At 44.3% G+C, this 21,879-nt stretch overlaps 1 protein-coding gene across 1 annotated transcript in view; it reads right to left on the bottom strand.

Annotated features, from left to right (window-relative positions):
• The window catches only part of ppargc1b (peroxisome proliferator-activated receptor gamma, coactivator 1 beta), a 108,463-nt gene that overhangs the window by 34,966 nt on the left and 51,618 nt on the right, over positions 1-21,879 (bottom strand). The window contains exon 2 of the mRNA XM_030061460.1: positions 1,739-1,924. Within this exon, the coding sequence (XP_029917320.1) occupies positions 1,739-1,924 (186 nt within the window). The remainder of the gene's footprint in view (positions 1-1,738; positions 1,925-21,879) is intronic.

Here is a 21,879-nt window from a genome sequence, read left to right as displayed (position 1 = left end):
ACCTGACCTGCGTTCCCATCATGCCTTGCCTGTCTTCATTTTACCAATAATCGGTGGTGAGTCGCAGCATCAGGGCTATTCCCACAACCAGAGTTGCATTACATAGCCGATGATCTGGATCTAAATGCTACTTTATCTCTTTGTTGTTGCCTTTTTATTCCTGAGACGCACTCAATTTAGCCTCGGTAATGGAAGCAGGAGACTGAAACTGGGACTGGATACCAGTGAACAATCAATGATGCTGGGTTTGACTTTCAAACGGAGCCAAAACAAGAGGGGTATTCCCTGAATCCGTCCAATGAGGGCAGCCGATACTGCAGCCGAGGGGTTTTCGCCGCCCCCGCCGCTTGCATGAAGCCCACTCGCGCCGATGGGACCGCCTCCATCATCAGATTACACACAAGGTAATTAGGAATTCGGCTCACGGCGTCCCCCACTGAGACGAGCAGCGCACATGTCTGCATCTGAAACTTTGGCTGTGGCGGTGGCTCAATCTGACACTCACATTCATTACAGGCTTGTGCAGGTGTCTGTGAATGTGCCCAGTACACACTAATGCAAATGTGATACTGGTAAAAGTGAAAATTTGTGAGTCACTAACACTTGCATGTTTTACATTTTGTTATAATTTGTGGATTTAAGAATATTTGGATTTGTTTAGGTTCCAAAAGATACCAGATACATAAGACATCTGGATATTTTCCCATTTGCAGCCATAAAACAACTGCATCTTAGGTTTGGATATTTCACTTTATTGAGAATACTTAAGTTTCAGTGAAGTGTTGGAGCAAGCATATCCATAACACTATCACACAATGTGGATAATATGTTTTTTTTTTTTCTAGTTTGAAGCTAGTTCAGGTGAAAGTTAAAGGTAAATCAGAGTTCAAGAGGTTATTTGGAGACATGACTTCTAATTAGTAGAGCTAACTCCACACATTTTGGAGTGCCATAACACAGATGACACTAATGTGGCACCAATAAGACGAGGTGATGAAAGCTGCTTTGAGAAACCACAAACAGAGGAGCCTTTAAACACAGCTTCCCATTTCCCGTAATGCTTAGAGAGATCATGTATTTCTTCGTAGCCAAGGAGCTTTTGGATATTTAAGCCCCATGACGTCCAGCAAAAAGTTTTTTCCCTCCACTTTGCACTCGTCTAAGGTGGAACGGCAAAGCAGAAATGGACTGATCCAAGCTCCAAAAGCTGCTGGGGGTTCGTCTCTGATGTGTCGCCGCAGGACAAAAGTACCGACTTGTTTGTACTGTCGAAACTTGAATTGTTTAAATTTCTGTCACCACCTGGGAAAAACAGGAGCTTTTTGATTTAATGTAATCCTACTACTGATATACCTGAAATGTAAACAGCCTCTGTTCCTGAAGTGCAGCAAGAAGCCAGTTTTCATCACTTCATCTTTGTTTTTGTGTTTTGCTGTTTCATATGAAATGCAGCCAAGGCTTTGGGCTGAATTTCAGGAACTAACAACAGAGCCTGCATGTATCTCTGATGCATACTGATGGATGTAACACCCACAGAGCAAAGGATTATGTCCATGGTAACATTCACTGTCCAAATAAATTTCTCTGGGACCAACGATTAAAGCAACAGAGGCTGCCAATTTCTCTGATGCACACTGATGGACGCAACACCCACGAGAATTCAATGTCCAAGGCTGTCGCTTTGGGAAGGACAACTCTTGGGGTCCCATTTGTTTCTATTTGGGTGATGAGGCCTCACCTCGAAGAGCTCATCGGCCGTACTGTAGTGGATGGAGGCTGGCGAGGCGTCCGACGGCTGGTCATTGCACCAGTGCAGCTCGCTGAGACAGTTGACGCTGTCAAAGTCACTGGCGTCCAGCTGGGAGAGGTCGATGTCCGGGAAGTCAGTGTCCAGACGGTCCGAACACACCTCCTCCTCCCCATACTGCACATGGAAAAAGAAAGGGAAAGGTCACGTCAAACAAACATCGAGATTAAAGTGAATTTCCCCAGGCGGTTTGTTTTTTTGACTTGCAATGAAAGTGCACAAGTCACTTGAACCCCCAAAACTGGGTGGGCTCGTCACAGCTGGAAACATCTTCAGAGAGCTATTAACAGCTTTGTTTACGTCACTCTCGTCTTTCTGGCTCACTCTCTTAGGCGTTTACAAAAGGAAATGATGTTTTCTCTGCAACCTCCGCGTGTCAAAAGCTAAGGAACGTGGGAAATTAAGACTGCTGGGGTTAGCAGCGTTGGTACTCATTGCAAGACCCAACAATGTCAGGATTACGGGGTTCAGCTCCTGCTAGAGTCACCCATGCTAAAATATGTATGCACTCTCAGTAGTGTAAGCCACTTTGGATAAAAGCCTCCACCCAGATGGCAAATATATTATTACACTTCACTCCACCGGCAGCTCTTGCCATCATCTCTCAACAGCTACTCATTTTAGATAATGAAATTTCCATTTTACAGGAGGTTCGACACTGAACCCAACAGAGGCCTCTTCTTTAGCATGATATAGAATCAGACAATACGGCGAATACACTGGGAGTCATTGTAGGAGCTTCTGCACGTGTCCCTGTGTTTCACGACCATGTGCCATCCTGACCCTGCTCAACCTTCAGGTGAGCACCTCCTCCCACTCTTGGGGTTGTGATGGTCCATGGTCGAGAACTGCTGATCCCTCCCTGCGGTAATGCTGCCTGTAGTCTGCCTGGTATCCTGACTTGTCATGAAACAAGGCAACGAAGTGAAAAAGTGACACCAGCACGACACACGACCACAAACAGGAAGTAGTTTGATACTGAAACAATATTTATGAGTTTTCATTGACCCACAAGGCAAGCAAGGTTTAATTTCATCACAAATCATTGCTTTAAATGACACTTCAGTTAAACTCACAGACTGTATAGGGTTAAATTAACCATCTTCTTTAAGAGCGGATCACCTGTGATCCCCTCAAAGATCAGTGGAACCCTCTCAGAAACCCCAGCAACACCCTAAAGAACCCCTGGCACTGCATCAAGGACCTTTGCAATCACTGATGGAGCCCTGGAGCCTCCTCAAGGACCTCTGGAACCCTATTAATTACCTCTGAAACTCCCTAAAGGACCCCTGGAACCCCATCATGGACTTCTCAAACCCCCTATGGGACACCTGGAACCTCCTCAAGGACTGCTGGAACCCAATCATGGCCCTCTCAAACCCCCTAAAGGACCTCTTGAACCCCATCGTGGACCGCTCAAACCCCATAAAGACTCCAAGAACCCACTCAAGTGCCTTTGTGACACCCTTAAGTACCATCCACAAACACCTCTGAAACCCATTTGGAGGACCCCACAACCTCTGCAAATACCCCTGGAACCCCGGAATGACACATGAAAATTTCAAGAACCCCTGCAACTGCCACATTCCGTTGCATTCCTAGAAACCCCTCCGGTGACTCCCCAAGAATCCCTGGAATCCCCCCGGAGGACACTTGTGACGCCTTCAAGGACCTCTGGAACCCTATTAATTACCTCTGAAACTCCCTAAAAGGACCCATGGAACCCCATCATGGACCTCTCAAACCCCCTGTGGAACACCTGGAACCTCCTCAAGGACCGCTGGAACCCCATCATGGACCTCTGAAACCCCTTAGAGGACCTCTTGAACCTCAAACCCCATAAAGACTCCAAGAACCCACTAAAGCGCCTCTGTGACACCCTGAAGTACCATTCACAAACACCTCGGAAACCCATTTGGAGGACCCCCTCAACCTCTGCAAATACCCCTGGAACCCCGGAATGACACATGGAAATTTCAAGAACCTCTCAAAACTCCCCAAGAACCCCTGGAATCCCCCCCGGAGGACACTTGTGACGCCTTCAAGGACCCCTGGAACCCTGTCAAGGACTTGTGCATGCATTTTGGAGATCTACTGAACGTATCTCATATTCCGGTCAGAAATAGCAGCCATGCAGTGTGACATGAGGCGGAGAGGAGCCCTGAGCCACTTCCTGAAGACAGAGGAGGAGGAGAAGCAGGAAATATGCAGACGTGACTCAGTGAGACAGGAAGTAGCTTTGGTCAGGGAGGTTTAATAGAGCGAGGGATGAGAAACTAGGGGGGAAGGAAGGGAGAGGCGTTTATAGGGGAGAAAGAAGAGGAAGAAAAGATGGAGATAAAGGGAGGGAAGAGGAAGAGAGGAGCGCATTCGATTGTTGGTAATACTGGTCATCTAACATTCATATTAATAAAAGCAGAATTAATTGAACTGACAATTTAAATTAAATGAGAGAGAGAGAGAGAGAGACAGATGCAGAGAGGAAAGGGGGGGCAGTCACAGTGGGTTATGGAGTGAAGGATTATGGGATCATAGGCTCTGTGGATGTGTGTGCATCTGTGTGTATGTGCATACGTGTGTGTGTGTGTGTGTGTATGTACGTGTGTGTCTCTTTCCATTGGAGACCGCAGGATCAATGCTCTGCTGTATTTACGTTTGATGAGGAAGCTCTGTTACATTGTTCCTCTCTCTCTCACACACTCTTTTACACACACACACACACACACACACACTTCCTACTCCATTCAATCCATGGGACGACTCAGCAGGCGTCTTTTCAAATTAAAACAACCCAACCGAGGTTCTGTATACTGCCAGCATTTCTCAGTTCCAACCTGGAAATTTAACAAACACATTGAAGTTTTTTTTTTTCTTTGCAATTTCATCCACAGCAGCTATGACACGTCTATATTCTGTCCCACGACGGTGTTTGAAATTCTTTTATTTTATCACAAAAACGGGACCAAAAAGCACATTATTTAACTCGCCGGGTGTGTGTGAAGGTTTACTGCTTACAGTGCACGACAGACACATGATGTTTTCTACTGCCTTGTACTTCACTGATTCAATTTAATGTTCTTGACATTCTCATAATAAACTGCCTAATCTTTATTAGGCCGAACGTCGAGTTCAAAAACACAGAAAACGTTGGATTTTTCTAAGGTTGAACTGCTGACGTGAACGCGTCTTTCATCGACTGCCTTGTTATCGTCTTAGCCGGCTAACGTGGTTGGCCCGTCGGAGTCGGTAAACAACTCGCTAAATTGAATCAATATGCCATGACTACAATCTAACGCAATGGAAAAGGTTATTTTCAACAAAGAAATAGGACTAAATGTACTGTCGCTGACATTTAACGCTGAGGTTCCTCCTCCGGTACGGCAACTCAAGAGGAACAAACTGTCCTGTTAACTCGACACAACAACAACATCAACAACTCCTCCTGTGCATTTTCCGTCTCCTCAACTTCGACTGTTCATCTCAGACCGCTTCGCCGAGGCCGTCTGCAAAATGCAAATTGTTTCCAAAAAACAATCGGCAACCCAGTTCACACGTTCATGATTCATTTATAACTCGGTGAATAATTATCTGGTTGGAGAAGATGAGCGGTGTGACAGCGCCTCGTCATCTTTCTCTCTCTCTCTCTCTTCGCTTCCTTTTCCTCTCGTGTAATTGTTAAGCACATTCATTTTGATTTAGTGTCATTTTTTTTTCATTTATTGCTTTCATTTTTACTTGTGAAACCATTAAGTTAAGCTCTGCATCACTTAAATAATGTTTTATCTTCTTCTTTTACTCATTATTAGTAGTAGTAGTATTAGTATCATTAGCATGTAATCACAATATCTACAATATCAATATATAATTAATCATTTGATTGGAAAGATGCCACACCAGTGCATAATCAGCAGAAATTATCTCTCCAGAGCTTTCACTATTTGCTGTGAAGCTTCTCACTTACACACACACACACACACACACACACACTTACACACACACTCCACTTCCTGTTACCCAGAAAGCTACAAAAGCCAAGCTTGTTTTTTTTTTTTTTTTTTTAACCTACCACAATATCATGTTATATATCTTTATTATGACTCCTACTTTGATCTACAACTAAATGCAACTTCTAGTTCACTGCCTGGAGAGGTGTGAGTGTGTGTGTGTATGTGTGTGTGTGTGTGTGTGTGTGAGAGAGAGAGAGAGAGTGTGTTTATTTGGGTCAGGGAACGGTTAACATGAGCTGCTATCACTTCTGGCTTCACAGATTACAGAGTAGAAAAGACTGAAATGATCAAAGAGAGAGGGAGAGAGAGGATGGAGGGATGAAGGAGAGAGGAGAGGAGGGAGAGTAAAGAGGAGGATGACAGGAGAGGGGGAGGAGGAGGTGAATGGAGGGATGCGGGGGGTGGAGGAGGGAGAGAGAGAGGAAAGAGAAAAAAGAGCAAGAGGGGAAAAGGGGAAAGGGAGGAAGGAAAATGGACAGATGTAGATAGAGGAGGTGAAAAAAAGAAGGAAGGAGGAGGGGGAGAGAGAGAGAGAGAGAGAAAGCAATTGAGGCGGAGGGGGAGAGGAAGGGAAAGAGGAGGGGGGGGGCAGTCGTGACTGGCCAGAGAAACACAAGGAGAGAGGGAGGGAGGAGAGGAGAAAGGAAAGGAGAGAAGGACGGGAGGATGCCCTCTATAAGAGCCTCCCATCGCTCGCTCTCTCTCTCTCTCTCTCCTTGTGGCTGCTGATGCAGGTGTGTGTGTGTGTGTGTGTGTGTGTGTGTGTGTGTGTGTGTGTGTGTGTGTGTGTGTGTGAGACGCTGTTAGCATGCAGCTCACATCCCTCTCACGTGCAGCCTGACTCATCCCCTCCCCTCCCGCCGACCCTCCTTCCCTTTCCTCTTTCCTCCTTTTCTTCCCCTCTCTTCCTTTTCCTTTCTTTCTCCTCTCCTTCCCTCGTTCAGCATCCCCCCCATTCCTCTCCTCTTTCCTCCTCCTCTCTTTTCTTCATTCCCCCCATCTTTGCTTCCCTGCTCTCGTCTGCTCGCTGATTCCTCCTCCGGCCCCTCTTCTTCTCCTCACTCCTTCCCTCTTCCTCTCTTCATCCTCATCTCTCTTCATTTTCTCTCTCCTCTTGTCCTCTTTCCTTTCCTCGTCTTCCTCCTCGTCTTTCCCTTTCTTCTACAGTCCACTCCTCTCCTCCCCTCTGCTCTGCTTTTCCTTCCTCTCTCTCTCTCTCTCTCGCTCTCTCGTCCCTCACTCGCCCTCCTCTCTCTTGCAGACATCAATCAATAAAAACATCCTTGGGCACGGGATACACACACACACACACACACACACACACACACCAGCAGCTAAAAACAGAAGCATATTGTTGATATACATTAAGTGGATAAAATGAGTATAGTAAACACACACACACACACACACACACACACACACACACACACACACACATAAACACAAATGCATTGGTGCACTGGGTCTACACACATACACCACACAAAAGATATGGTGCAACACACACACACATACACACACACACACACACACACACACACACACACACACACACACACACACGTGGCTGCAGCCCAGTGTGATGTCATCAGCCTCACTCGCATACCACACCAGCGCTCCTCTGCCTTATATGACGCTGCTGCACTGGTGTGTATGCGTCCTGTTCTCTGTCACACACATGCACACACACACACACACACACACACACACACACACACACACACACACGCCTGTATGTCACACACTCGGAGAGTAACGGCAGCGTCCTGCAGCAGAGAGCAGCACACCTTCTCCTCGGCTCTGATTTCCTTCTCCGGCGCTCCCACGTGATCACTGAAGGATCATGGGAATTGTATGCCGCCCTGCGCTGTGACCTCTGACCTCTGACCCCTGACCTCCTTACAGCGGACAGCTTTTTCCTACTGTTGCACTGCGACTCGCTTTGGATCGGGCAAAGAAAACATAAATGTAGAAAGTAAATCAAAATAAGTTACTCATTAATATCACCGTTGAGCAAGGCACTTTCACTTGCCAATGTTAGGGGTTCAATTCCCACTTTGTCTGACTGTACCATGGCAACATAAACAAACGCAGAAACACTGGCCCTCATGCGCTTTTCTCAAATAAATTCATCATCATCATTTCCATGCAGCTTTTGAGCAGCAGAAGAAATGAGAGCTGAATAAACTGAACGTCATCCTGTAAATAAACACAAATAAACACAAATAAATACAAATAAATACAAATAAATATTGTTCATTTTCCCTAAAAGCAGCAGCACTGTTGCGTTTTCATGACTTGGATATTGCGGGGCGGAATGAAATGCTCCCTCCGCCAGGGAAAATAGTCCCTGGAGAAACATTTGCTTTACTCAGCCAGTTATCAGTTTCATGGTTTATGACGGCTGACGACTTCGGAAGCTGCAGGATCAGGATATTATGACGCGACTGTTTCAACAAAAAAAAAAAATTCAAATGTGAAAAATGAGGGATGTTGATAATATGTTGTGACACCGCCATATGATTTGCAGAAGATATTAAAAGATAGATAGATAGATGGATAGATAGATAGATACTTTATTCATCCCGAAGGAAATTCGCAGTTTTTCAGCAGTATCCACAGATTACAGATTAAATAAATAAAAAATAAAGAATAAGATCTAAGTACCACCCAGTGTGCAAAAAGCAAAGGTACAGATGAATGTTAACCACAGCTTTTTCTTTTAAAAGGCCTGTAAGGTAAAATGTTTGTACCTGACAAGTTTCGGCTGCCTTGCCTCTGCAGCCTTCATCAGAGAGAAACTTGTCAGGTACAAACATTTTACCTTACAGGCCTTTTAAAAGGAAAAAGCTGCGGTTAAAATTATGATTTGCAGAAGGATTTGTTGTAATGCAAAATTTGGGGAAAACGTGTTTGGGGAAATGAGCCAAACGTGCAAAATCACCGGCATGGCCCTTTAACAAAACCGCATTTGCGTTGCACTACATCACATTGCATTACATCGTGTTGCATTTACAACAAGTTGTGTTACACTGTCCTGTTATATTTGTTGCATTACTTTACATTACGCTGTGTCACAGTGTGTTAACTTGTGTTATGTTGTGTGTATTGGCCTTTATGCAGATGGAACCTTAAGGCCGGTCTGCACTTTCATGTAAACGTGCGCCGGGTCAGACTTATCAGAGTGCGTCTGTGAACACATACATTCGCCTGTTTGAATCCCGTGGAAAAAAAAAATAAAAAGCTCTATTCCCCTTGAGCAAGGCACTTAACCTCCAGCGAAGCTCCGGTTGAAGCTGCGCTCAGCGAACTGGGCAGCTCCCGGCGGCCCGCTGGTTAAACGGGGCCGCTGCCAGGTGCGCATGCAGAGCAGGCTGTTGCTGAAAAGCAGCGCGGCGCTCAGCCGACCCTCCCTGGAACTAAAACTGAAAGGTTGGAAATGTGTCATGGCCGCTAAAAGGGGAAATAAAGAGGGGAAAGAAGTGGCTTATTCTTCCCGGTTTTAATCTCCGCCACTGCCATTAGTATTATAATAGGAGCGGCATAACACAATGGCATCTCAGGCCTGTGTCTGTGTCTAAATCTATTAAGCTACAGCTTAAATGGAGCATTAGAATGGGAAGATTAAGTAAATGGCCATGAAATGAACCTAGAATACAGACACCTTTGAAGTTACTGAAAGGGGAAACTTGAGGGGGGAAATTGCTAGAAGTTCATCGAGAGTTTAGGGGACTTTTAATCACAAGGAAGGGAACAACAACCATCGGCGGTGCAAAAAAAAAAAAAAAAAACATGACCGCTCGGACGGAGAGAACCAAAAATCAAATAAAGTTTGGCCCCTGAGCAGAGAGAAGGGCCCCGACAGAGAACAGGAGCGCGCTGAATGAGATTTAACGGCATTTATGCGTCCGACTGGTGCTGACGTGAAATCTATACCTCCGTCATCATCTTTGACCTTTTAAAACACACAGAGCGTCGTTAATGCTGCCTGCATCTGAAACGGCAGCATAATATAATAATAATGGGACAATGAGAAGGAGGAGGAGGAGGAGGAGGAGGAGGAGGACGAAGGGGGGGGTTAAAAAATGAAGCGTGGTGACTTCCATTTGTGGTTAATCTCTGCCTCAGTAACAACAGTAAGAACCTACTGGGCCGTTCAGTCATAAAAAGCCTGCTGGGACAATCACGCATTAAAACGGGCGCTATTTATAGACAGCGAGCACGTGGGACAAGCTATCTGGGCTAAAACCAGCCAGTCGATGTGGAAAGGCCAGCGAGACTCTGAGCATGTGGATGTGCGGCCCGACATCCTTTCCGCTATCTTTAAAACACACACACACACACACACCCACACACACACACACACACACGGCCAGCTTTCTCTCTTAACCAGCATTCCCACCAGTCCCCATGTAAAATATCCTTGTTTTTTTCCATGCCATAACTGGCAGGCTGGAGGTTTAGCTGCACAGGCATTGGTCAGGAACAGGCAGGAATAATGCCATTGGTTGAGTTGCATGTCGGTAGGCGGAGCCAGAGGATCATCAGTTTTCCTTGCAGGCTGGCACATTTCACACTGTAGCCGGATGAGAAAGGTGAGAGGTAATTGGTGCGTTAGCCAGGCCAAATCAGAATGATATATATACAACGCCAAGGTTGATTAAGAATGCATCTCCAAATTTTGTTTGTTCTGCATGTTTTCCAGCTCCAATAATTTGAAAAATGAATTTTACCAGTGAGTTTCAGCGGAGAGTTTCAGTGTCAGACAGTCTAAATGCATTTCAGATGGTTTTTTAACCTGAAAAAAACAAAAATTATGAGAGGAAACACTGAGCTCTAAGTGTGTTTATGTCTCCAAATAAGCTGAACCATGTCTTAAACCAGCTAGTAAATGATAACAACAACAATATGACACTTTATTGAGGTTCACATTATGATTGGGCTTTCGGCAGAAGATGCAGACGCAGGGTTTTTATGTTCGGGACGCGATCATATTCACGTGCAGGAAATCAAACGCTGCAGCGTGACGGTCACGGAAATGCAACGCAGACGCCAAGGCACGTGAAACAAATAGGCCTTGTGCTGCGTAAATACTAATTGCATTTAGGAAATATTTAAGATGATGCACTTTGATTTCAAATCTCAGCCGGTGGAAAAAAAAAAAAAAAAAACACTAGGAAAATAAAAGCCCTGGTTGATTACTATAGCACTTTAATGTTATGTAAGGTTAGTCACAAGCTCAGTCATGTGCCGGTGAGTACTCGCTTTTGTTCTGGACTGTCCAAACTTCCCTTTAGGCACAGACACACACACACACACACACACACACACACACACATATACACACAGATGCAGCACCACCACCATACAAGGTCAAGCTCTCTCGACTCGGGGCTGCAGAGCAGAGGAAGGTGGAAATAAAGGCGACCTCCACGCCGAATATGAAGACATATTTCTCCGGACAGCCAGCACATCCACGAGCGTGTAGAACATGAACAACATTAAAGAGAACATTTGGCCCTCGGGGGCTCCCGTAGCTCCAGATCCGGGCTGAAAAAGTGCCGCAGCGAGAGGGGGAAACTCAGCTTTTGCTCTGTTTTCAGCCATCAGACGTGACAAGCAATGCTCCGGCAGAGTTACACTCCGTTATTGGCCTTTTTTTTTTATTACATTTCAGATATTGTCTCGGATTCGTCGGAGGTTCATCTCCGACTGCAGTGAAACGATCAGTCTGTAAAACCTGCAGTGAACTTTTATTTCCTCGGACTGTTCTGTTGTGTTCGTTTCAAAAGGGCAGCACCGTATCCCGGACTTCCCTCTGCTATTAAACAGCCGCTCATTCGGCCTTAAAAGAGCCGCGAACACCGAAGGAGTTTCATCAGTTTGGGTTTTAATGCTTTTTATGAATACAAATGTGAGAGAAGCACTGACTTTTTCCATTTTTTTCCCCCAAGTGGTCACATTTAAAGATGTAAAATACTGGCAAATACTTGTCAGCGCTGGCTCTATACAAGAAAGTCATGGAAATTTTGTAAGCGTAGACGGGGAATTTCAAGGAATTTCATAAATCCTCCGGGTCGAGTTGTGGAATATCATGGGACGAGCCGCCCGAGTGTTAGAACAACAACAAAAAAAAAAACAAATCGAATCAATCTGATCTAAGTTGAGTCGAGTTGCAAAATGAAAGTGCATCTATATAAAATGTCATGGATTATTATTTTCAGATGACCTTACCAAATATCAGAGGAATGCCGTAAAAAAAACGGAGAATACTGCAAAATATTGAGTCATGCTGTGTGTGTCGTCTCATGACCCTGCAAAACGACACCGTGACCCCTCCGGAGGGCCCCCGCCCGGCCGCTTGAGCACCGAGAGCTCCACAAAATGAAATTTAACGAGAAGCAGCAGAAGAAGAAGACGAGGAGGGGAGCCGCACTTCCACCGCCGCCTCCTTCCGTTTTCCTCCGCCGCAGCCGCTCGGAGAAGCGGTGCAGTTAATTAATGCGAACAAAAGGGGCCGCCCCCTCCGCCGCGCCGCGCCACCCACCGTCATTTAATAAGCGCCACAAAAAGCCAATTAGGCGCCGTTTGATTGTCGGAGTGCGGAGTCAGACGGTGAGGACTGGCGGGGGGTGCGGGAGCTAAATTAGGACGCAGATCAATGCGAGTCGTTATCTGAAGCCTTCTAATCTTTATTTATCCCGCGAAGCTCGACGGAGCACCAAAGTGTGTTTTTCGGCTCCGCTCCGCTTCACATCCAAACCATCAACACACACACACACACACACATTTTCACACACACACACTCAAACTGGGAGCGGCCCAGTACAACCACCGCCTGGTTTTCCTCCCCAGCAGACGAGATTTGGACTCACTTTTCTGACCTTTTCCCGCCATGTGACGTCTCTCATCCTATTTTTTTGAAAAACATCTGTGTCTATTCTATTATATTTAATTGTCATTTTTATGATCTATTTATTTTTTCATTATTTTCTTGCACTGTCGGCATGCAATTGTGCAAGCCATTATATGAGATAAAATTTTAAGCTTTTTTTTTTTTTTTTTTTTATCTCAGAGTTCCTTAATTTTTAAAGCGTTTTGTTCTCTCTTAAAATGGAAAGCATTACCATTTTTTTTTTTGCTATTATTTTCACATTTCAAATCAATGTTTAAAGTTCCCCTCTTCGCATTTAAAGTTTAATTTAAGGTTTAAAAATCCCGAACGCGGTTAAATTATTACTGGTGTTATTACTATCGGCGCTTAATCCTCCGGAGGCCTGTGGAGAATTACAGAGAGAAAAACGAGAGATTCTGCAAGTGTGGAGAGAGAGAGAGAGAGAGAGAGAGAGAGAGAGAGAGAGATTCCTTCTTCTTAGCAGGAAAAAAGAAACAACAAAAAAAGACAAATCCAAAATCTGGTTCTTTGATGACAAAATTCACTGTTTGATCCATTTTGACTTACATCTCTGTGTGTGTGTGTGTGTGTGTGTGTGTGTGTGTGTTATATTTAGCTCTTATCCTGCAGTCTCATGACTAGTGCGACTGGAGGAGCCTCTGCCAAATGCAGATGACTCCTGACACACACACACACACACACACACACACACACACACCCCTAAGTCTTAAAGCTTGATGCAAGTGAATGGGGATTTGTGTCGAATTAATCAAGTCCAATCAGATCCGTTGCTGTGGCAATGGAGTAATCCAGCGCACACACACATACACACACACACACACACACACACACACACACACACACACACACACACACACACACACACACTCCATTAATAATATCAGTAATAGCAATAACCAAAAATCAAGTTACAATTCATCTCAATGTAACATAACTAGCACCCAGTTCAATCAGTCTAAGTGTGTGTGTGTGTGTGTGTGTGTGTGTGTGTGTGTGTGTGTGTGTGAGTGTGTGTGTAGTCGTGACCACTTACTATCTTGCTACCACGTGAGAGTTAAAGTGATTTATGTGATAGACAGCCTCACACACACACACACACACACACACACACACACACACTCTGACCTGATGAATGGATGAAAGGCTAAATTGGCAGCTAGCGTTTCCTATTACATGCCTCAGTAGCTGAGAGAGTGTGTTTGTGAGAGAGTGTGTGTGTGGGAGAGAGACCCTGGAATAAAGAGAGAGAGAGAGAGCTGAATTAGATTTGCCAAACCCCTTAAAGGGACATTCCGCCTAATTTTCTTCTTAAGTTCATTTAGTTAATTTCTTTTGACTGACTGAATGACCAGCAGCCATCAGTCAGTCAGTAAGTAAGTCAGGAGGTCACTGCTCGTGTGTGTGTGTGTGTGTGTGTGTGTGTGTGTGTGTGTGTGTGTGTGTGTGTATGTGTGTGTGTTGGGATGAGCCTGAATGAGGCTAGTTGAAGGAGGAAGTGGATACTACTAAAAAACAGAATGTTCCCATCACTGCTGCTGCTGCCGTGTGTGTGTGTGTGTGTGTGTGTGTGTGTGTGTGTGTGTGTGTAAGAAGTGTGAGATGTGCATTCCCATGGCTTGTTTAGTCTTCATAACTTGCTGCTCAATAACAAGAATCACATGGAACCCGAGGAACGCTGCAGGTTCAAATCTCAGATTGAACAAGAAACACTTTCTTCCCTAAAAATAAATATGTAAAATAAAACACACACACACACACACACACACACACACGCTGCTGAACGGAGTGACTTTTTAACACTTTTGAACGCCGAGGAAGAGGATGACTGTCAAACCGCGGCGACAATGACGAACTCAAAGAGAAAAATCCACTTTAATCCAAGAAAACGTACGCCCGCTGTTAATCCAAGAGGGAACAGAGGCAGCCTTAATGCTTAACGCGAACACTACAACAACGCTTAATCCAGGTACAACTACTTTCCACATATGTAGGAACATAACTTGTATTAATCGTTGTAAAAGTTGGATTAGACTTAATCCAATCCAGCATTTGTGGCGAAAACGGACTGAAATCTGACTGTATTTGGGCTTTTTTTAATTTATTTTTTCTATTTTTTTTTTATTTCTCTGGCTGGATTTCACTCTTACATCATCGGTCCCTGGTAGCCGCAGCACCGTGACCTCTGACCTTTGACCTCTGTGCTATTGGCTGCTTGTAATCTCCGCGATCAGACAGCAGGAGAGACGCCGCAGGACAGAGAGAGGAACAGATTTAGATTTAGGGAAGCACTCAGCTTTGACTGCTAATGCTGCCACTCACACACACACACACACACACACACACACACACACGGAAACACACAGCATCTCCTAATGCTCTCAGGCCTTCAGTCAATACAACAAGTGTTATCGAGTGGCGCTGATGCCTCTTCCAGTCTGGATTCAGCGACAGTCACAGTTCAATCAGCTGCTCTTTCTCTTCTCGTCTCGGAAAAATCCGCCAAAATCCCGACGGAGCAAAAGTGTCCCGGACCCGGGGAACCTCCAAATTTACCCCAAATCCATATTAATTTGCTCATTTTCACAGTGGTTAGGATTCAAGTGTTCTAGAAAGCCGCCTGCTTTTGATCGAGAGGAGATTAAAGGGACGCGTGTGGCAGCTTTCTCTCTTTTTTCTTTTCTTTTTTTTTTTTTAGCCCCACTGTGTGATCGGCCTCAAGCAGAATCAGGATTTCACTCATTTCACTGCCACTTTATGTGCCACATGGAGGAGATTATGCAATTCTGGATTTGATTTTTTACAACCTCATGTGACTGCAACGCGGTTCAGCGGCCGAAACACACACACACACACACACAAGTCCCGGATGTCGGACTTTCTCAGCGGCACGTCAACGCAGCACGAGCAGCGAGGGCCCAGAACCTTAAAGTCTTAGATCCAGATCGCCACCAAAATATTACCGTCGGACGTGTGTGGGCAGGAAGCGATCTGTCCACCAGATTTCAGACAAATCTGTTACTTTTCGAGACAGACAGCAGTGAAAACAGAGCCTCCGTCCAAACGAACTGGCAAAGTAATGAAATATTGTACCAATATACCTCCTTCTCATCGTCAAAAAAAAAAGAAAATGTCTCGTTTGGTGTTAGACCAGTGCAACAAAACAGATTTTCCTGTGCCGCTGCTAAAAAAATAAAAAATAAAAAATAAAAAAAAAACATAATGTGAAGAAATTCTCACTCAGCAATGAAAGCAACAAAACCTGAACATCGACATTTTGTCTTTATCTTTGTCAAAATATCTGTTTTAAGAGAAACAATCTGCATTTGGGGGTTTCTGTCTTCCGTGAGAGAGAAAAAGTCTGTTCGGCGCTGCACTACAAGTTTGCAAAACTTTTAAAAACTCCCTTTTTTTCCCCCTCGGTGGACATCCAACCGCTGCCCACAAAATTTGATATTTTATTAGAAAGGAAGGAGCAATAACGTCACATTCCCATCCTCTATAGGTATCAGCATCCAGTTTAATCAGTGCTTTAATCAGCATCAATCAGCATCAATCAATGTTTTATTGTTCAAATAAATCACTGATTATCAACTGCTGTTAGTTACAATTCTATATCCTGATGAGCATGAAATAATAAAATACTAAATTTAATAATCAAGTTACATAATCAAATAGTTTATATGTAATATTTACTGTATAATTAGCACTGATTCTCCAAACGCCACGTGGCAAGTGGACAAAATCTCAACCTCAAGACGACCAGCGCACTGTAAAAAAAAAAAAAATCAGAGTAATAATGATAATGATAAAAAAAATAACATCATATTCCCATCACCTATAGATATCAGCATCCGATTCAATCAATGCTTTATTCAGCATCAATCAGTTTGCTTTACTGACATGACAGCTTATCAAATGCTGTTTGTTACAATTATATATCCTGATGAGCATGAGAGAACTTCATGATATAATAAAATATTAAATTTAATAATTAAGTTGAATAATCAAATTGGTATTTGAGGGAAAAAAATAGTTTATATGTTTGATTTAGTGTATAAATAGCACTGATACTCCAAACTCCACATTGCATGTAGAGAAAAATCTCATTATTGATGCACAGAGAAATAATAATAACGATTAAAAAAAAAAAAAAACCCTGAAAGTAAACTGTTTTAGTTCACCGAGTCACTTTCGTTGGGTCATCTGACTTCTGGATGACTGACAGCTCGGGATCCTGTTCGTCTACGCTGCTTCCTTCCTGCTGGCAGATCCGTTACACGCTGATCTCACCTCCAGCCAACCTCCGTCACTCTGCAACCTAATCTGTCTCCATCCCTCCCTCCGCCCCCGCCACCCCCTCCACCTCGGCTGTCCGCTGCGTGTAAGAGGCTTGATGACGACAGGACGGAAACACACACGTTCAGCCGAGCGGCCTCGACTTGAATCGGCCGGCCCGCCTGCGCGCCGTACAGCGCCGCTGGTGTACGGCGCGTTGGGTCACGCACCGCTCCGTCCGTCTGCGAAAGGCCGCCCTTTGCGACCCCTCCTCCCTCCCCTCGCCAGCCCACATCAACCCTCGTTAAGTCCGCCCCCCCGCTTAATTGTTGTCAGATTAGCAGTCAAGGCTAAATCTGAGCGTCCCACTGCCCGCCGGATAAAGCCACAGCCAATCAGGAGCCAGGAGAGGAGAAGACGACGAGGGGCAGAGGGAAGGTGAAAAGCAGAGAGATGGATGCTAAAGTGCAGAGCTGGCCGCTGCTCAATCACTGCATGTGCTGATATTGTACTTTGTTGTTTCATATTGTGTTTCATGTCATCGGCGTCCATAAAGTTCACACTCATGAGTGTAAATCCTTGTGAAAATAAACACAGGTGAGTGTATAAGAGTGCATAACATTTTACCAGCTCAAAAGGTTTAAAATGACTCCAACAGCCTTTTTTTAGTTATATTATTATTATTATTATTATTATTATCAATATTATTATATTTTTACTTAAATATATTTTTTTATTTATTATTTTTTCTTATTTTAATTTTTTGCACATTTATTGCACTTTTTTATTTATTTATTTTTTATTCTTTTTTATTCTTTATTTTTTATTTATTTATTTTTTTTTTTTTTGGTAAAATAACTCTTCATTTAAAGGCCAATTCTATTATATCCCAACATTTTACTATTCCAAGATGGTCTGAATTCTGTTTCAGAGGCTCTTCCATGCTGGCGAAAAAAAAAAAAAAAAAAAAAAGTCTGAAAAAGAGTGAATGCTTGTTGTATTCTGGCATGAAAATGGAACAATTTACAGACAACTCGTTACTGGCACGATAATGAACTGGCAGCTTCAGCCTCTGTGTATCAGTGTCACGATGCATCAGCGGCCCTCACATAATCTGAGAACCAAACCCCGACACCTGAGCTGGCATCAAAGTCAAAAGTCCGAAATTTGGCGTCGTGACAAAGACTGCAAGCGCACACAATGATTTTATAATTACAATATGATAAAGAACGTCGACCCGGGCGGCGGCCCAGAGGATATCGGAGGTCACAGAGCGATGCAGGATGATGACAGAGGGATGAAGAGGAGACAGAGCGCCGGGCTAAAAGGAGCGGAGAGCTGCGGTCGACCCCGCGCAGGCAGCAGGCCTGCTGGGTAATGGGATCGGACGGGAAAGCCGATTCAGAGCTCAGAAATAAGAGCGGTGGCAGCCAGGTTCATTCAGGCCGACGCCTCAGCAGGAGAATAGCCAGGAAAGAGGGGAAAAAAAGAGCATTCAGGGGTTGAATGGAAAAAGGAAACAGGCTGAGCGTCCACGCAGCGGCATTCAGGCCGTAAGAGGATTGCTGCAGCCGCTTCGCTTTGAGCCGAGTCAAAATAAGAAAGGAAATAGACAGATGGACAAATAAACAGAGAGAAATGGTGATAAGATTACATATTTACAATACAATGATGTTGATAGATAGACAGATAGACAGATAGAGTGCAACCCCTCTGACTTCTGCATTTTGTGTTTTTTTTTAACTGAATTCACAATGGATTCAATTTGCATTTCTGCCAAAGTTAATGCAGCAGTGAAACCAAGAATCATCAGTCCAAAGTCAAAGATGCCCATCATGAAATATTTGCAGGGATGTTACTAAACGTGCATGAAGGAGACACCGTCACGTTGGACGAGGTCACAGATTTTTGCTGGGAAACGCTGAAAATGTGCTCAAAGAGAGCAGCACCAAAATGGACGTCTCCATTTTGTGAACTCGTGACCTGAATCTCTCTCTGATCAAGCTGTTTCTGACATGATTTTTCGCTGTGGTGTAATATAATATTGTGAAAGTTTTTGTGCTCTTTTTTTTTTCTTTTTTTTTTTCTCCTGCTTGTCATTCTTGGTCCAGATAATCGCCGGGAAGAGTTGCACCACATGGGCGGATGGTGGCTTTTTCACCTCTCGCTCCCTGACAAACACAAAGACACGCCTGTCTGTCCAGGTCGATGTATGAAAGTGCACAAAAAGGTCACGAAGAGGAAGAGACGATAATGCGGTGCTCGGTGCCGAGGACGCAGCCAAGCCGAACATCTGCACACGAACACAAATCCAGATCGAAATTTAGGTCCAAATCTCGCAAACCGACGCAACACTGCAAAAACTCAAAATCTTACCAAGATTATTTGTCTTATTTCAAGTCAAAAATGTCTTATTCCTAGTCAAAATATCTCATTACACTTAAAATAAGACATGATCACCTCAGAAGTAACTTGTTTTTAGACAACTGTCTCTTGTTTCAAGTGAAAATTTGCTTGAAACAAGTGAAAATTTGCTTGTTTGATTGGCAAAATTTGTTTCTTGTTTCTAGCTAATTTTCACTTATTTCAAGTGAATTTTCAATTTTTCCACTGGCAAATTTTGCCAATGAAACAAGCAAATTTTCACTTGTTTCAAGCAATTTTTCACTTGAAACAAGAGACAATTGTCTAAAAACAAGTTACTTCTGAGGTGATCATGTCTTATTTTAAGTGTAATGAGATATTTTGACTAGAAATAAGACGTTTTTGACTTGAAATAAGACAAATAATCTTGGTAAGATTTTGCGTTTTTGCAGTGAACTACGGGCCACCGACAAACTTTCCTTTGGGTGCTGCATTTAGGGTTTCATTATCGGACACCCACTCCATGCCGGCTGGGTCCTTTCATCATCGCTCCTCCAACATGGAGGACTTGTAATCTCTCTACCCGCTGGTAAACATTATCCAAATCCTCAGCGAGGGAGCTCTGCTGATTAAATTGCCTCTGAACCTGCGCTGACCAGGATGTTCCTCCAGCGGGCTCAGATGTCCGGTCGACCCAGGATCCTGTTGCAGAGCGCTGAGACTCAACCTTTAGCAGCACCGCAACCCCCAGCACGCAGTTTATCAATCCATTAGTGCCGCTGGCGTCTGTATCTCTATGTATAATATATGTTTCCTTAACCTCAGAAACTGTACGGTGCTGCAGGAGTCCTGAACTTTATGCAATCACTTCCTCATTGGAAATGAGGAAGTGATTGCTTACTGTGCTTATATGCTTATATTCTTCTGTACTGTGCTTATATTCTTCCTGCTAATATCACAAAGGCATGTCATGGTTTCTCCGGATGAGCTGATTGATCGCTTGAGTCTTTGAGTCTTTGAGTCTTAGCCTTCCAGGAATCAGTGCAAAGCTGAACCTGCTGGATCCTGTAGATTTTATTTTTGGTCCTACCTGCTCTTCTGCTCTTGTTAAGTCTCTTTCTCTAGTAGAGCTGTTTAAAAAGGTCTCTACCACCATACCAGAGCATAGTTTTCTAGGAATGTACTTTTGAAAAAGCCTTCATGATGCTGTAAAAAAAAAAAAAAAAAATGCTGCAAAAGGAGAAGAAGCTCCAGACAAACCTAAGGACAGTTTTGTTTGGGAAGGAAAGGACACAGGAATGCCTGAAGGTTACGCTTAGATTTGTCTGGGGCTTCTTTTTTTTTTTTTTTAGTTCTCTTGGCAAGAACCGCTCCTTCAAGAGCACCTTGACATTATTTGGAGCTGAAACAAAGTCAATCTCCTGCCCCCTTGTAAAAAAAAAAAGTCAGAAAAGGTTCCCAAAAAAAAACGCTGCTACGTTCAAATTCTGCACCCTAAACTCCAAATCGCCATCGCTAAAAGACCTTTTTAAAGAACCACACTGTGTTTTGAGACAGTTTTCAGGGCTCTAGAAGGCTCTAAGTCACTGATCGAAGAATCCTCGAGGAACCGCTGTGTTGTAGAGTGTGGGGGTTTGGTCTCAGCACTGAATCCATCACCGTGCGATCAGTGTATCTGCTGGGGTCTCAATATCGTTGTTAGCAATTAGCCAACCTCCAATCTCAGCGAGGCGGCAGATTGGATTGGCGAGCTGTCCGAAACGACTCAGCTCGAGTGCACACTCACTTCCTGCCGTCTGTCTGCCTGTCTGTCTGCCTGTCTGTCTGTCTGTCTGTCTGTCTGTCTGTCTGCCTGTCTGCCTGTCTGTCTGTCTGTCTGTCTGTCGGCCGGAGGCTTTTCCGCTGCAAGGTACAGACTCTGCAGCGGAAAACCCCCTTGTGGTTTCCTCACAGCATGAAAATGGTCAAATAATATCAGCTGACTCGGCTTTTAAAAGTCAGTCAGACTCTGCTTCCTGTCTGTCTGTCTGTCTGTCCCTCTTCTCAGATGGTCGTCCATCTTTCCAGCATTCACAAAGCCCTTAACAGGATTGGAGAGAATCACAGCGAACCTTATCGCCGGGGTCAGGTCAAAGGTCGGCGGGGGGTTAACGATGCCCCCCTCCTCCTCTTCACTTAACGGATGACAGAAAGGAATAGAGGAGGAGCGGCAGGAGGAGAGGATGGAGGGATGAAAAAAGATTAACTGTGTTTAGTAGACAAAGGTTTACCATAATGAGAAGCGTATTAGTGTGTTTGTGTTTTAATGTATTAATGCGCCGCGGCTGTGTGTGAATTTACACACACAAACACACACACACACTTTTCATCTTTTCCCCCGACCCCGATTCCAGCCCGCCGACGCGGCCAATCACATCGCACGCTGGCTCTGACCTTAATTTAGCAGCAGCAGGTCGGCCAATCAGATTCCCTCGCGCTCGTTTGAAGTCTGTCGCTCCTCCAATTGGCTG

This window comes from Myripristis murdjan, chromosome 10, assembly GCF_902150065.1.
Source record: "Myripristis murdjan chromosome 10, fMyrMur1.1, whole genome shotgun sequence".
NCBI lineage: Eukaryota > Metazoa > Chordata > Actinopteri > Holocentriformes > Holocentridae > Myripristis > Myripristis murdjan.
This window is presented reverse-complemented; position numbering and strand designations above follow the sequence as displayed.